At 42.3% G+C, this 14,045-nt stretch overlaps 1 protein-coding gene across 2 annotated transcripts in view; it reads left to right on the top strand.

Annotated features, from left to right (window-relative positions):
- The first annotated feature begins 403 nt into the window (after nucleotides 1-403).
- The window catches only part of HSPA4L (heat shock protein family A (Hsp70) member 4 like), a 47,075-nt gene continuing 33,433 nt past the window's right edge, over nucleotides 404-14,045 (top strand). For both annotated transcript variants that reach the window (XM_084855998.1, XM_084855999.1), the window contains exons 1-3: nucleotides 404-614; nucleotides 12,231-12,288; nucleotides 13,055-13,195. In XM_084855998.1, coding sequence (XP_084712124.1) covers nucleotides 508-614; nucleotides 12,231-12,288; nucleotides 13,055-13,195 — 306 coding nt within the window. In that variant the 5' untranslated portion in view covers nucleotides 404-507. The remainder of the gene's footprint in view (nucleotides 615-12,230; nucleotides 12,289-13,054; nucleotides 13,196-14,045) is intronic.

The raw sequence follows: 14,045 nt of genomic DNA on the forward strand, positions 1-14,045 counted from the left end.
AAATTAAAATATATTTGCGGTTAAAAAAAAGATAGTTTAAGTAACTGCAAAATAAAAGTATTTGGCGGCGGCGGCGGCGGCGTTGCAGCTGGAGTTGCCTCCGCTATCACGGGTGAATCTTCCCTGTACTTTTCCAGGTCGTATTCTCTCCGAGGGCGTACACGTAACAAAAGCAGTACTGACCTCTGGCCACAAGATGGCGGCCGAGGCAAGCCTCCCTCCCTCCTCCCGCCCCTCTCACCTTGCCCCCTTTTCCAGATCCTTCTCGAACGCGGAGAGGCTGCGCCCGAGCCCGCGCGGAAAGTGCCGACCGCCGCATCCGGAGTTTCTCGGCGTCCCCGTTTGGCAGCGGGGCGCGCCTGCGCAGAGGAGAGCAAGTGCCGGTTGGTGGCTGTTGCTCCGCAGTGAGAGAACGAGCGAGCCGCAGGCAGCCGCGGGCGCTCGGCCGAGACGGGGACCGCCGCCGCGGGGAGGGGAGGAAGAAAGCGGACCGCACCCGGCGCAGCCATGTCTGTGGTGGGCATCGATCTGGGCTTCCAGAACTGCTACATCGCAGTGGCGCGGAGCGGCGGCATCGAGACCATCGCCAACGAGTACAGCGACCGCTGCACCCCGTGAGTAACGGCCTCCCAACCGCCATCGGGGCAAGCGCCGTGGCCGGAGCCGTGCGTAGGCCCCACTCGCCGGGCACATAACGCCCCCTCCAGTTGCCCCCCCCGCTCCCCCCAATAACTGCCGGCCCTCTATGTAGCCCCCCCTCGCCTGGTGCCCGCCAGATGATTTGGACCACAGCTCCCATCAGCCCCAGCCAGCACGACCAGTGGTTAGGGACGATGGGAGTCTTTCGTCCAAAGCGCCTGGCGGGCGCCGGGTTGGGGAAGGCATAATAAAACCTTGAAATGGTGGCCTCTCTGCTAAGCGCAGGTGGTCAGACGCCTCCCCCTTCTCTCTCCCCCCCTTCACCCATCCCTTGGGTGGTCTCCTCTCACACATGGGCTCCCGCCACACCATTTGCAGTCAGGTACTCTCCCCCCCCCCTTTTTTAATTTTCTCGAAGGCTTCTCCGAAGCGCTCATTCCCCGCTGTGATTAACTAACCGTACCTCGCTTGAATTAGCGCCCCCCCACCTGTTTCTTTTCATAACATTGGAAGCTGCCTTATACTGTGTCGGACCATTGGTCCATCTAGCTCACTGACTGGCAGCTGCTTTCTAGGGTTTCAGACGAGTCTTTCCCAGCCCTACTTGGGGACGCCTGGAATTGAGCCTGGGACCTGCACAGAAAGCCTGGCCACTGAGCTGCTGTGGCTTTTCCAGTTTGCTCCCTACCATTTAATCTCCTTCCAGAGTTGACCATACTTGCTCTCTCTCTCTGCGCCCTAGATGATGACAGGCCTGGGTCTTCATCAGCAGTGGTCTTCAGCCTTTCCACCCTTGTAACCCACCATTAGCCCTGCCCAATGTAACCCACTTCTCTTTTATTTTTTAACCATATGCAACTGTTGTCCTGCTTCTTCTGACTGTCTTACTTTCTTTCCCTTCCTTATTTTTCTTTCCCCTCCTGTGTCATTCTGCTCTTCCTCCTCTCGGTTTCGTCTTCTCTTTAGAAATTGCACTCCCCCGCCCCATGTAAATTGTACTGCCACTGACTGGGGTGCAATCCAGTTGTAGGTCACGACCCAGGAGTTGGAAACCCCTGTTCTGCAGGTTGTGCCATCTAGTAAACCTGAGGCAATAGTTTCTTCCTTTTACTCAGCACACTACTCTTTCCTCCCATCACCTAGTCCTTCATTGTAGTATCAGGCACACAGGTTTGCCAGGGGCAACAGAACTTGTGTTTCCCATTTGGCAAATAGTCCCAAGATTTGGATAGTAAAGCAATTCTTCCTGATGCTCAGGCTAGCTGTAATGCTTCACTTCCGCAGAAGAAAATATTCCAGTTGAGGGCAATTCAGGTCACAGTGATGTATAGTATTTTTACAGGCCAGTGTGTAAAGAGCCAGTGTGGCGTAGTGGCTAGAGTGTTGGACTGGGAGCCCAGAGATCCGGGTTCTAGTCCCCACTCGGCCATGGAAGCTCACTGGGTGACTTTGGGCCAGTCACAGACTCTCAGCCCAACCTACCTCACAGGGTTGTTGTTGTGAGGATAAAAGGGAGAGGAGGAGGATCATGTAAGCTGCCTTGGGTTCCTTGCAAGAGGAAAAAAGGCGGGATATAAATGCAATAAATAAATAAATAAAATACAGGCCCACTGTCTGAAATCCCCATGCTGGAATTGGTATTGATGAAAAGGAAAGGCTGGATAGAAGGGATAAAAGAGTTGGCGCAACTTTTGCTGCTTCTGTTCTTTCTTCCTGCACCCCCTCCCTTCTCCCTGACCTGTTACTGCTTGTTCTTCTGCCTCACCTGGCTGTCAGGCATGGAGGGCGATGTCAGGGAAGAGTTGGCTTGCTGCATGGATAATAACAGAGTATGCAGGAGTAGGTGGAGATTCCTCACTCTCATTTGTTTCCATGGGTTACAGCCAGCAGTTGTAAATGAGCACTACCTCTGTGTAGTTCTAGCAGAAATGACGGATTTGGATAATAAAAAACAGAAACTGTAATTGGCTTCCTCTTACTCTGAAAACAGTTTTGTTGCTTGGAAAAAATGTGGTGATGTAGTGGGAATTTGAAAACACACATGAGTTTGGAAATGTTAGTTGCGCATACAAGAACGTCTTTGCGGGATCAGGGCAATGTTCTGTCTAGTCTAGTATTTCAATGCCCACAAGCAAGGCATGAAAAAGATGGCCTTCCCCTATTTGTCCTCAGCATCTTGTTCTCAGAGAAATGCTGCCTCTTTAACCTGGAGGTGTCATTCATTTATTGAGGTTAATAGCTTTTGATAGTTGGTCTGTCTAAAGCAGCAATATCTAGTGGTAGTGAATGCCATAAGTTAGGCTTTAGTCTTACATGCTTTACCATTGCACTCAGTGGGACTTAACTCTCTGTAGGTATGCACAGGACTGTGCTGTTAATCATGTTTCGTGTGTGAAGAACTACTTCTTTAGTAAGACTTGAATCTATTGCTCTGGATTTCATCATCTTGAATAATTTGGAATCATCTGCTGACACCCAGATGATTAATGAATGCATTAAATAGTGCCAGTCCTAATACAAAAACCCTTGGGGGACCCCACTGTCACTACTTTCATGTTCAACAGTCTGAAAACAATTTTAAAACATTGGTGAGGTGAGAGTAGCCATGCTGATTCTTCCTCCGTGAGGTTTCTTGTTCTGTTTAATCATTCTAGTTAAGTTCTAGAATGCTGGCCCTTTCATTGTGAACTCTATTCAGCTCCATTTAAAAAAAGATTATTATGTGTACATGGGTGACACCTGGCAGCATAAAAAGGTTGGCCCTACCCAAAGAAGCCATGCTTGTAGCCAGAATTTGGGGTGCCAAGTGTTTGTCAGTAATCTCTATCCTCTTGCACTACTGTGGTGTAGCGGCTAGAGTGTTGGACTGGGAATCGGGAGATCCAGGTTCTAGGCCCTGCTCGGCCATGGAAGCTCACTGGGTGACTTTGGGCAAGTCAGACTCTCAGCCCACCCCACCTCACAGGGTTGCTGTTGTGAGGATAAAATGGAGAGGAGAATTATGTAAGCCACCTTGAGTTCCTTAAGGAGGAAAAAAGGCGGGATATAAATGTAATCAATCAATAGTTGCCCTGATCACCAAAACCCCACCCACTAAAAACCCAGAGAAAGGACTTAAATAAACCTGAAGGGAGCACTCTCTTTTCTCAGTGCCTGCAGAACTATAAGTAGCTTACAATCTAAGTTTGACAGTGAGGAAAGAAGGGGAGCGGGTGGAATGGAATTGGAGTCATGGGAAGGCAAAGGTAATAAGGGTTGATTGAGAGCAAATGCAATTACACTGTGGCCTGGTTTGGATGTAATGCTAAGCTATAGCTCACTGCTATGGTAACAAGCCTTGATGAGCCTTAGGCTCGTGCACTCCCATCTTCCTCTCCTCTCCTTCGGTGAAGCCACAAGGAGAAGATTGGAAGCATCCATTTCTTGGTTTAAACTGTCGGGCACCCTTTCTTCATTAAATGACACTTCTATTACTGTGATTCCTAAGCCTGGCAAGGAATATTATTATTATTATTATTATTATTATTATTATTATTATTATATTTATACCCCGCCTTTTTCTCAGAACTGGGACACAAGGTGGCTTACAAAAATTAAAACATACACAATTAAAACATATGAAAATATACAAAAGTTAAAATATAAATTAAACAACAATATAATTAAAATTATATTAAAACATTAAAACAGCATTTTAAAACAGCATTTTAGCAGTTTACCCCCAGGTTCCAACTACGTCCCAAAGGCCTGCTGGAACTAGAATGTTTTAGTCTGCCTCCGGAAACACATCAAGGAGGGAGCCATCCTAGCCTCCTTGGGAAGGGCGTTCCACAGCTGTGGGGCAGCCACCGAGAAGGCCTGGATTCCCACCAAATGTGCCAGTGACACTGGTGGGACTGAGAGAAGGGCTTCCTCAGAAGATCTCACAACACAGGCAAGTTCATAAGGGAGGATACAGTCTTTCAGATAACCTGGGTCAGAGCCGTATAGGGCTTTATAGGTCATAGCCAGTGTGGTGTAGTGGCAAGAGTGTTGGACTGGGAACGGGGAGATCCAGGTTCTAGTCCCCACTCAGCCATGGAAGCTCACTGGGTGACTTTGGGCCAGTCACAGACTGTCAGCCCAACCTACCTCACAAGGTTGTTGTTGTGAGATAAAACAGAGGAGGAGGATCATGTAAGCCACTTTGGGTTCCTTGCAAGAGGAAAAAAAGGCAGGATATAAATGCAATAAATAAATAAAAGCCAGCACTTTGCATTGTGCCCAGAAACAGACTGGAAGCCAGTGAAGCTGTTTTAACAAGGGAGTTGTATGCTCCCGGTAACCAGCCCCAGTCAACAATCTGGCAGCAGCTTTTTGAACCAACTGCAGTTTCTGAACACTCTTCATAGGCTGCCCCACGTAGAGCACATTGCAGTAGTCCAAACGGGATGTAACGAAGGCATGTATCACCGTGGCCAGATCAGACATCTCCAGGAACCGGCACAGTTGGTGCACTAGTTTCAGCGGTGCACAATGTTGGGAAACTGCACATAAATTATAGTAAAATATGCTTTAAATCAATAATTTTAATAAGGAATGAAAGAAATATGCTGGGAGTCTTACAGAGAGGATTAAAAAAACATTTTCCCCCATGGCTTCATTATTTCCAGACATTTTACATCTTTAGTCTTCTATAAAAGTGTGCCTATTACATAATTTTTAGAAATCATTTTGCAGGGAGTAAAGGCTGGGTAACAATATATACTTTTGTCTTAAATTCTAAAATAAAATATTTCATAATCCAAAGCTGTTTGATTTTTCTAATTTTTCAGGAAAAAAACAAAAATGGTCTTAGGAAAAAAACATTTTTTCCCGAATCCCCCCCCCCCCCCCCCGGCCTTCACATCTCTAAGAATGCCCATATAACTACATCTAAAACTACAGGGGCATCTGTTGGAACCATTAAAGAGTAGGGTTATCCTGCTGTGGTGTTTCCGAAGTCTCTTAAATAGCTTTCATAAAATCATGATTAAACTTAATCTTGTGATACCAGGGTGTTGTTTTGACTTCTGAGAACATACCTCAGTCAGTCCACTTCAAACCATGTCCCCCCCCCCCAAAAAAAAAAAAAAAAAAAAAGGACTGGTAAATAGCCATATGACTGTGCATATCTTATACAGTCTGGAAACTCCCTTAAGTGCAGGTTTCAGTGGGTATGTTTAGCCTTGTGGGCTATATCTTTTTTTTTTTTTTTTACTAGAACACCAAGATCCATTAAAACCATGAGGAGCCAAGCGCAAAATAATGATCTGGGGGCTCGACGTCTTCCTAGAATTAAGGACCAGGGTGCCTCTGAACACATTCTCAATCCAGGAATATTTTTTATGTACAAGAAATGTGCTCACAGTTCTTTCACACAAGAATCCGCTCCTGGTTGTCCGTACCCCCACTCCCCCCCGCTCCACACACACAAGTTTGCTTCATTTCAGCAGCCAAATTTAGAAAGTGAGGAGGGAGCCTGTTGGTTTCTGTTAATTCACTAGGAGTCAGTACTCCTTGCTGTTCTACTGAGAATCACCCAGAGATCTACCTTCTGCCCACCTGTACTTTAGAGTGAGAGAACTTTGATCCTGGAAATGAAGTTTATTTATTCTCTGCTTCCATTAAGTCTCTGCTTCCATTAAGTCTCTGCTTCCATTAAGTTTCTGCTTCCATTATAAGAATCCTAGTTCAATAAATCGATAATACAAAATGGAGTCCTGTATCTGTGGGAAGCATGCCTGTTATAGTTTGAAAGAGAACTGAAGAAGTATTCCTTAAGAGTTACTCAAAAAGGCAAAATATTCTGAACCTTTTCCAATTTAGTGAAGTCAGAGTATCCCTAGATTTTCTGATCTATACAGGATTTGAGGATGTACTTTAGCTTTGAGTAGGGGTTATTATACCCACCCCCGCATTATCCAGAACTTCAGGATTCTGTCAATCTGCCATCAGTCTGATAGATTGAAGGTATCCTTTTCAACTACAGTTTTCAAAAAATAAGCTCCCAGATAGTACAATTTAACCTGCTCAATTTTGTGATCCTCAGTATGCCACACACGGGCCTTAGATTTCCTGATCAAAATACTACTTTGATCTTTTCATTGGGCTGGATCCAGTGGTGCTATTCTGAACCAGAAGGAGGGGTGATTCTCCCTCCCCTGCATGCCATCAAAATCTGGTCTGGAGGCCTGGCAAATCCTTTGGAGCTGACCTCTGGGTGGAATGGAGGGCTACGGGGGGAGGAGAGAAGGAGAAAGTACTGTCCCGCTAGCGGACTTCCACTAGCTTGACATTGGATTTAACCTATAGTTAGTACACAAACCTTTTCTACAGTGGTTCTCTGAAAATCCCAGATGATGGCAGAGCTTTTAATGAATTGTTGGTTTTGGATGCTGATGGTTTATGACTTCATTCTTGCTGAGCTACTTTGAATTATAGAAGTAGAATACAAATATTTTAAATTATTTTTGCATTTGGCTGGCATGAAGCAGCCCAGGATGGATGCTGCTGATTTTGCTGTCTGGTTTTCTGCCTTTCTTCCTGCTCTCCATGTGCATTTGTAAATAAACAGGTATTGCACTAAAGAAAAAGCTACCCATATCTCTCACAAAGGAATTGGCCCTGTAAAAGTCTGCCCCTGGAACTTCCTACCATTTGAGGATGTGGCAAGTATGAAACAGGATGATTACCTGCACAGATAATCAGGGATTATTAAAATGAAATTGGTGTTAATAGATATAGTACATCCAGTGAACCAAACACTTCTACAGTAAACAAGCTCTCATATTCAAGTTTCCAGATACTTTCATCTCTGTCATGTACCAACTCATATTAAGGGGAAAAAATGAGCCTCATTAGTAGATCTGTTAAGAATCTTATATTGATATGTAAGGTTGACATGAATAGACTTACGGCTTCTGCTCTTGTTTGAGGCTGATGGCGAGCTATAAAGTGATAAAGTATTAATTGATTATGGAGGATTGAAAAGACAGGTTTGAGGAACTGAAAGTGATAGGAGTGGAAATGGTATGTTGAGTGATTGTTTAGTTAACTGCAAGTTCCATGTGTAGTGTTCATTTGCATTTGTTTTGAATACTATATAAAGGAAAAAATCAAATGGCATCCTCCCTAAGACATTGCAAAAAAGATATACAGAGATGGAGTTTGTAGGCAGGAAAATGGGTATCCCCTCTGGAATCTGCCACCAAAACTACTGCTTCATCTTCCTTTGTGATGATGCTGGCAGCTTGAGTACAGGACTTGGGAGATAACATTAGAGACAATTATTGCCTATGGTACATGTTCATTTTTGTGTCCTATCAGGATATCTGTTCAAACTCGCTCTGTGTGTTTTTATGGTATTTCAAACTATAGCTTGGAAAAACTAAAACTGATCTGATGTGTGACCTGTGACCCTGCAATAGAATTATGTATGTTGTGGGGCAACTATTGTGGGTGTTTGTTGGATAGTGCCCCTGACAAAAGATTTGGAAGACTTTGGGAACTCCCTTTTTGTGAAAGAATGGCTATATACTCACACTTCCATTGCCTTGCACTATTTATCTGTGGACTTGATAGAAAAAAAAAGTACGTGAACATCTAAGCTTGATTGACTTATTAAAAATGTATTACATGGATGTCTCAGTATGCTAGAACACCAATTTCTGAGAGAGATTCCTGAGACTGAGCAGTACTGTCTGTCCTTTAAGGATGAATGAATAAAACAAGCTGGCTGAACTGGAAGACGTGTGAGGATCTTTGTTCAAGGTTCTACCTTACAGCTGGTGGTTTTGCATTTGAAATTTTGAAACATGGATGCAAGTTCAGTCTGTGTGATTACTTCGTTATAGAATTGCAGTGGTTTATGCATGGTATTGCTAGTTGGATAGCTAACAGCACAACTTTAATCAATTAACAAAAAAACCCTTTAGGTTTAACATGTTGTGTTAAGGATTTCCCTGTTCACTCAAGCTCCAAAATGTTGGGATATGCCCTTAACAGACAGGTTGTTTAGGCAATATGGATACGGTATGGTATCCTATGCTGTGGTTAGTTCTAACTTCACCACTACCTTGGAGCCAGATGGCTGTAAGTCACAGAATGGTGGACCTAAGTCCTATTTAGTGCAAGAGAAATAAAAGAGCAGTACACCAGAACTGGTTTGCTGTTCTTAAATGGCATGTCTGCTCTTTAAAAAAAAAATAGCAACAATTCTGGGGCTCAGAACTTTGGCAAGGAGGGTACACTCTGATCTGAAAATCTACTCCGCAAAGAGACACATTTAGGGAGCAGTCCTTTGGCCCTTAGGCAGCGTCTGGGGGGGGGGGATAGTTTGGATTCCTGGATCCAAGGTCAGAGACAGCATTCTGACCTCTGACCCAGGAGTCTGAGCTCCCGTCCCCCTCACAGCTGGTGCTGAAAAAACCATGCCAGCTTCCTCTCCAAGGTCGCAAATGCAACCTTGGAGAAGAGGGGAAGGGGGCAGTTCTGTGGGCGAGGAGGGGACTGGGGCAGCAGGGATACAAGTTATCCCCAGCCCTCCCCAGCCTCCTTCCCTCTGCAGAGTCCTAGCTAGATGGGCAAAAATGCCCATCTAGCAAAAATGCAGAGAGGAAGAAGCATGGAGGCAAAGGTTGCCTCTGCCGCTTCTCTTGCTCTGCATTGGATGGCCATAAGACTCCAAGTTCAGAGGCTTAAAGCCATTCTCATAGGATTGCGCTCTTAGGAGGAAATTCCACTTTGCACACATTTGAGGGCGGGGGAGTTGGTCTTAATATATACAGTTTATTTGCCTTTCACTACACAGTAACCATAAAGATATGAAATTAATAGAGCAAAAAACCTACATTTAAACAAAAAGAATAATACTTCAGTTACATCAAATCCTTCCATTATATCAGATTGTTAAAATATCAATTGCTGCTAAATCATTTGGACTGTCTAGATTTCAAAACTGGATAAATAACAACCAGTTTCTCTGAAAAGTCTCTATTGTATTCCCAGGGCTGCTTACATTCAGTGATCTTGTTCAGCAACATATTTCAAATTTTCCTCCTCCATTGACCAATAGTGGAAATAACAGATAATTTCCAAACTTTTGCCATCAATATACATGCCTCTGTTAACATACATACAATGAATATGTCCATCTGTAGCTTCCAACAGCATTATTTTCGAATTCATTGGTATCTCATATCCCCAAATGTCTCTAATAACCTGGACTATATCCAGTCAGTGTTTCTCAACCTGAGCACATTCCCACCAAATACAGACAAACTTACCCTTCCAACATCTCCAGCATAAATCCGATGTATTTGCTTACATTTTAGCTAATTTTATCAGTTTATAATACCATTTGGATAATATTTTATAAAAAATTTTCCTTGACATAACTGTCCCCCAAATGATACCTTGGATTGTTACAAATATACTTCCATTCTGCTCCTGTTATTCTAATGTTAAATTCTCTTTCCTGATTTTTTTTTTACTGGATTGTTCTCTTTAGGTATTTCTGGTGTTATTTTATACATTACTAATGATAATCCTTTATCTTTTGCCATCTTTACAATTCTTTCAAAAGCTGGTAGTGGTTTATTTATATTCATTCTTTTCATGGCACTTTGAATATGGCTTCTAGTTTTCCGTAAACTGAAAAAATAGAAACTGCAGATTTAAATGTCTATGTACAATCTGATCATAAAACAAAATTATACCTTGGGATGTAAAGTTCCTAAAACTGGCAAAACTAGCTCTTATCCAGTTACTACAATCTCCCGTCTCTCTTGCTCTTTGAAATCTGACTTAATTTATTACTGGTGCTTGGGGTAATATGTCAAGGGCTAATATTGACCTATACGTGTCCCCAACTTTTGCTATTGTTTTTCGGATCTTGTAAGACTGAGCTCTTTCTTTGTTCCTGAAGTTTACCCCATATCCAATCCCTCAAGGAATGGCTACCTGCCTGTTCTATCTGCCAATGCAGCTTATCTTTAAATATACAAAACCACTGAACTAATGCCACCAATATTGCTGCATGATATTAATATGCAATATTTGATATTTGTATCATACCCCTTGATACTTTCTGCTGTGTAATGCGTGCTTTAATTCTAGGCGTTTTGTAACTCCATATATTTATTAATTTCTGACTGAATTTTATTTAATACCTATTGTGGGATCTTAATCAGAAGTGACAAAAATAAACATATTAGCTTTGGAAGCAGTTTCATTTTCACAACAGCCACTTACACCAGCCATGAAATTGGCAATTTATCCCATTTGGTCATATCCAGCCTAATATGGGTTTGAGATTATTTTCAAATACATTTGCAATATTATTAGAAAGATGAACGCTTAAATAATGCACGCCTCTCATTACTTACATTTGGAGCCTGTTAACATCTCAGCCACCCTTTTGTATCTATATTGTACCCATATTGATGGGTAATATTTCGGACTTCTCTAAATTGATTATCTAACGTGAAAGCATACTGAATATTACCACTTTTTCCATAAAATTCTGAACAAATTTTATCACAAGAAAATCCTTGTGGCACAAATCTCTGATAAGCTGCAAAACTTGGAAATTAAGGATGGCTTATTTACTCACATATTTTATGATAAAAAGAAGAAGAATGTTTTTCTCATTTTGGCAGCCGTAAATTTTGTCGTCTTCTGCAGCCTGTACATTTAGTAGCAGAAATCACTCCTTACAAGTGCGTGGAAAATGCCAGCATGAGCTAAGGAACTGAGATATATGTAGTTCTTAAGAAACCATATAATAAGAAGGCACATTTTTCTCTGTCTCTCAGACAAGAAGTCCTAGAATGTTAATAAAGAAATATCTTTGCATAACGTCCTAGAGAATGGATGTGTCAGGGAAAACTGCATTTCAGAATGTGTTAACTTTTAAGTTCTACTTTTCAAAAGGTCCACATTTTGGTTTCCCACCCCTGCAGTATAATCAAACAAAAACAGCATAAATTACATACATGTTTAAAATAGAATTAATACTGTGGTTCCTATTTTCTCCCAACACCTCAGACCTTATGAACTTCCATGGTATGAAAAGGGGTTGAAAAAATTATTTTTTAAAGAAAAAACTACAAACATAATATGCTACTACTGGTATACAGCACACAACAAATGGCTGCCTGAAAGATGTTGTACAAACAGCCCATACATTTAACCCCACCAAAGGCTATGAAAAGAAAACAGACAATACTTGTCAAACTGCTCTGATCACTTTTCAGACCTAAAACTCCTATAAATAAATAATTTATTCTATCTCCGTCAGTACAGACCATCCTCAATCAGACCTCTCCTACACTGCCAAGTTACAGATCAACCCTCCAAACCTTAGAACCTACTGTTGCTCCTCCTCAGTTTCTAGTTATAATAGTGGAATGTGATTTGTCTGACTCATGTTTAACATAGGGCCACAACTGTGGTCCTATAATTTTGTGAGATGTAACGATAACGTTTGTTCCAGGTCTTCATCTACTAATAACTGTCTATTTGATCTTTTCTGGGTCATATACAAACTGAATATCTCTTTTGTATTTCAGAGCTTGTATATCGCTAGGATCTAAAGCCCGGACTATTGGAAATGCAGCAAAGAGCCAGGTAAACAATAATTTATTGTTCTTTTAGTGAAAGATGTCATCAGTTCTTAGTTTTTCATCAGGACGTTTCTAGTAATTCTAAAAACACAGCATACTAATTCCTAATGTCAAGTCTCAAATGACTGAGTGTCTACTGCCAGTGGGTGCTGTGAACATGAGTACCTCAGAGCTCATTCAAAACAAAGCAATTTTTGTTTAAAATAGTGAACATTTCACAAATATGTTGTGTTACTCAGATAAGAGTGAATCGTACAAGCTGTCCTTGGAAGTCGTACTCCTAAATGACTTGGAAAACCATTCCATTGGATTAAGGAACTTAAAGTACTTGAAAACAGTGTGTGTTTGACAATTAGATCATGATGATGATGGCATTTTCATGGCCACCCTGAGAGAAACTACAGTTTAAAGATACTGAGCAACAATTGTAAATGAAGTTGGTATTCTTGCTTTTAGCCATTCAATTTATAGTCTACACCTTTGGTGCACAAGTGCTCCCAAGATGGTTCACAATAACACCTCAATCCTGTACATGTCTACTCAGAAGTAAATCTCATTGTGTTCCATGGAACATATTTGCAGGTAAATGAGTATAGGATTGCAGCCTTAAAGAATAAAAAACAATACAAGCTGTTTTTACTACTGATGAATTTGAAAAGAGGTTTGATGTTAATTCATGCAAATAAATACAATCATTGCAGAACAATGAGACAAAGATAGCTTTAATGTAAATGGGGGAAATTAATAATGGCAATATTATCCTTTAACAGATTATCACGAATATTAAGAATTCATTACATGGATTCAAAAAACTGCATGGGAGAGCATTTGATGATCCTTTTATAAAAGCTGAAAGAATCAAATTGCCATATGAGCTTCAGAAGTTGCCTAATGGGAGCGTAGGAGTAAAGGTGAGTGTTACAGTCTCTGCTGTGATATCTACATTTAAACTGTTAGGATGCACAAAGCAGAGTTTGTCTTGCTAAATGCTAAATATCAAAACAAGTCTATGATGAAGATACATCTGGAAGGTAAAATTGAAATATTGACACTGCCCATATTAACCTGTCTGTGCACTGAGCTTGTCTTTAGAGGCCCTCCTCAGATGGAGGAGGGAGGTGGCAACTATGGAGTTGTGCCCCAACTGCTGAATGCTAGTTTAGTTTTCTTTTGGCACTTGGCAAAATTCTTTTTATTTTCCCCAGGCTTTTAAATCTTTGATTTAACTATTTGAATGCTACTATCTTATCTGCTGTTTTGTTCTGTAAGCCAGCATCAAAGTATATTAGCTCATATACTTAACATGCACAACATGAGTAGGACTCATTCTGTTCTTAAAAGATGGCTACATACAAGTAATACGGTAATTTTGTTAAAAGCCAGGAGCAGCATGTGTCTCTATCTATTATGTTTGTTAAGAGTCTTTGGGAGCAATCCTGTGCGGAGAGTCGCCTCCGAACGCGGAGGCGACTGCCTATCCAATGCACGGCGGGAGGAGCACAGAGGGGATCCTCTCCTCCACGCTCAAGCCGCCCTGCATTCGTGGCTAGATGGCCAAGTTCAGCTGTTTAGCTGTGGGACGTCGGCGCACAGGGTGGGGAGGCCAGACAAGGCATAGGAAGTGTTGTACCAGCACTTCCACACTCCCTGCCCTGCCCCCGGGAAGACACCCTTTTGCCCTACTCCGCGCTGCTCTTACGAGCACGAAGCCCAGGGATGATCTGCGCTGCCTACAAGAGGGAGGAGGCGGAGAGGCGGTTC

Source organism: Heloderma suspectum, chromosome 5, assembly GCF_057233095.1.
Source record: "Heloderma suspectum isolate Gila_16-S chromosome 5, 16-S_ref, whole genome shotgun sequence".
In the NCBI taxonomy this organism is placed as follows: Eukaryota; Metazoa; Chordata; class Lepidosauria; order Squamata; family Helodermatidae; genus Heloderma; species Heloderma suspectum.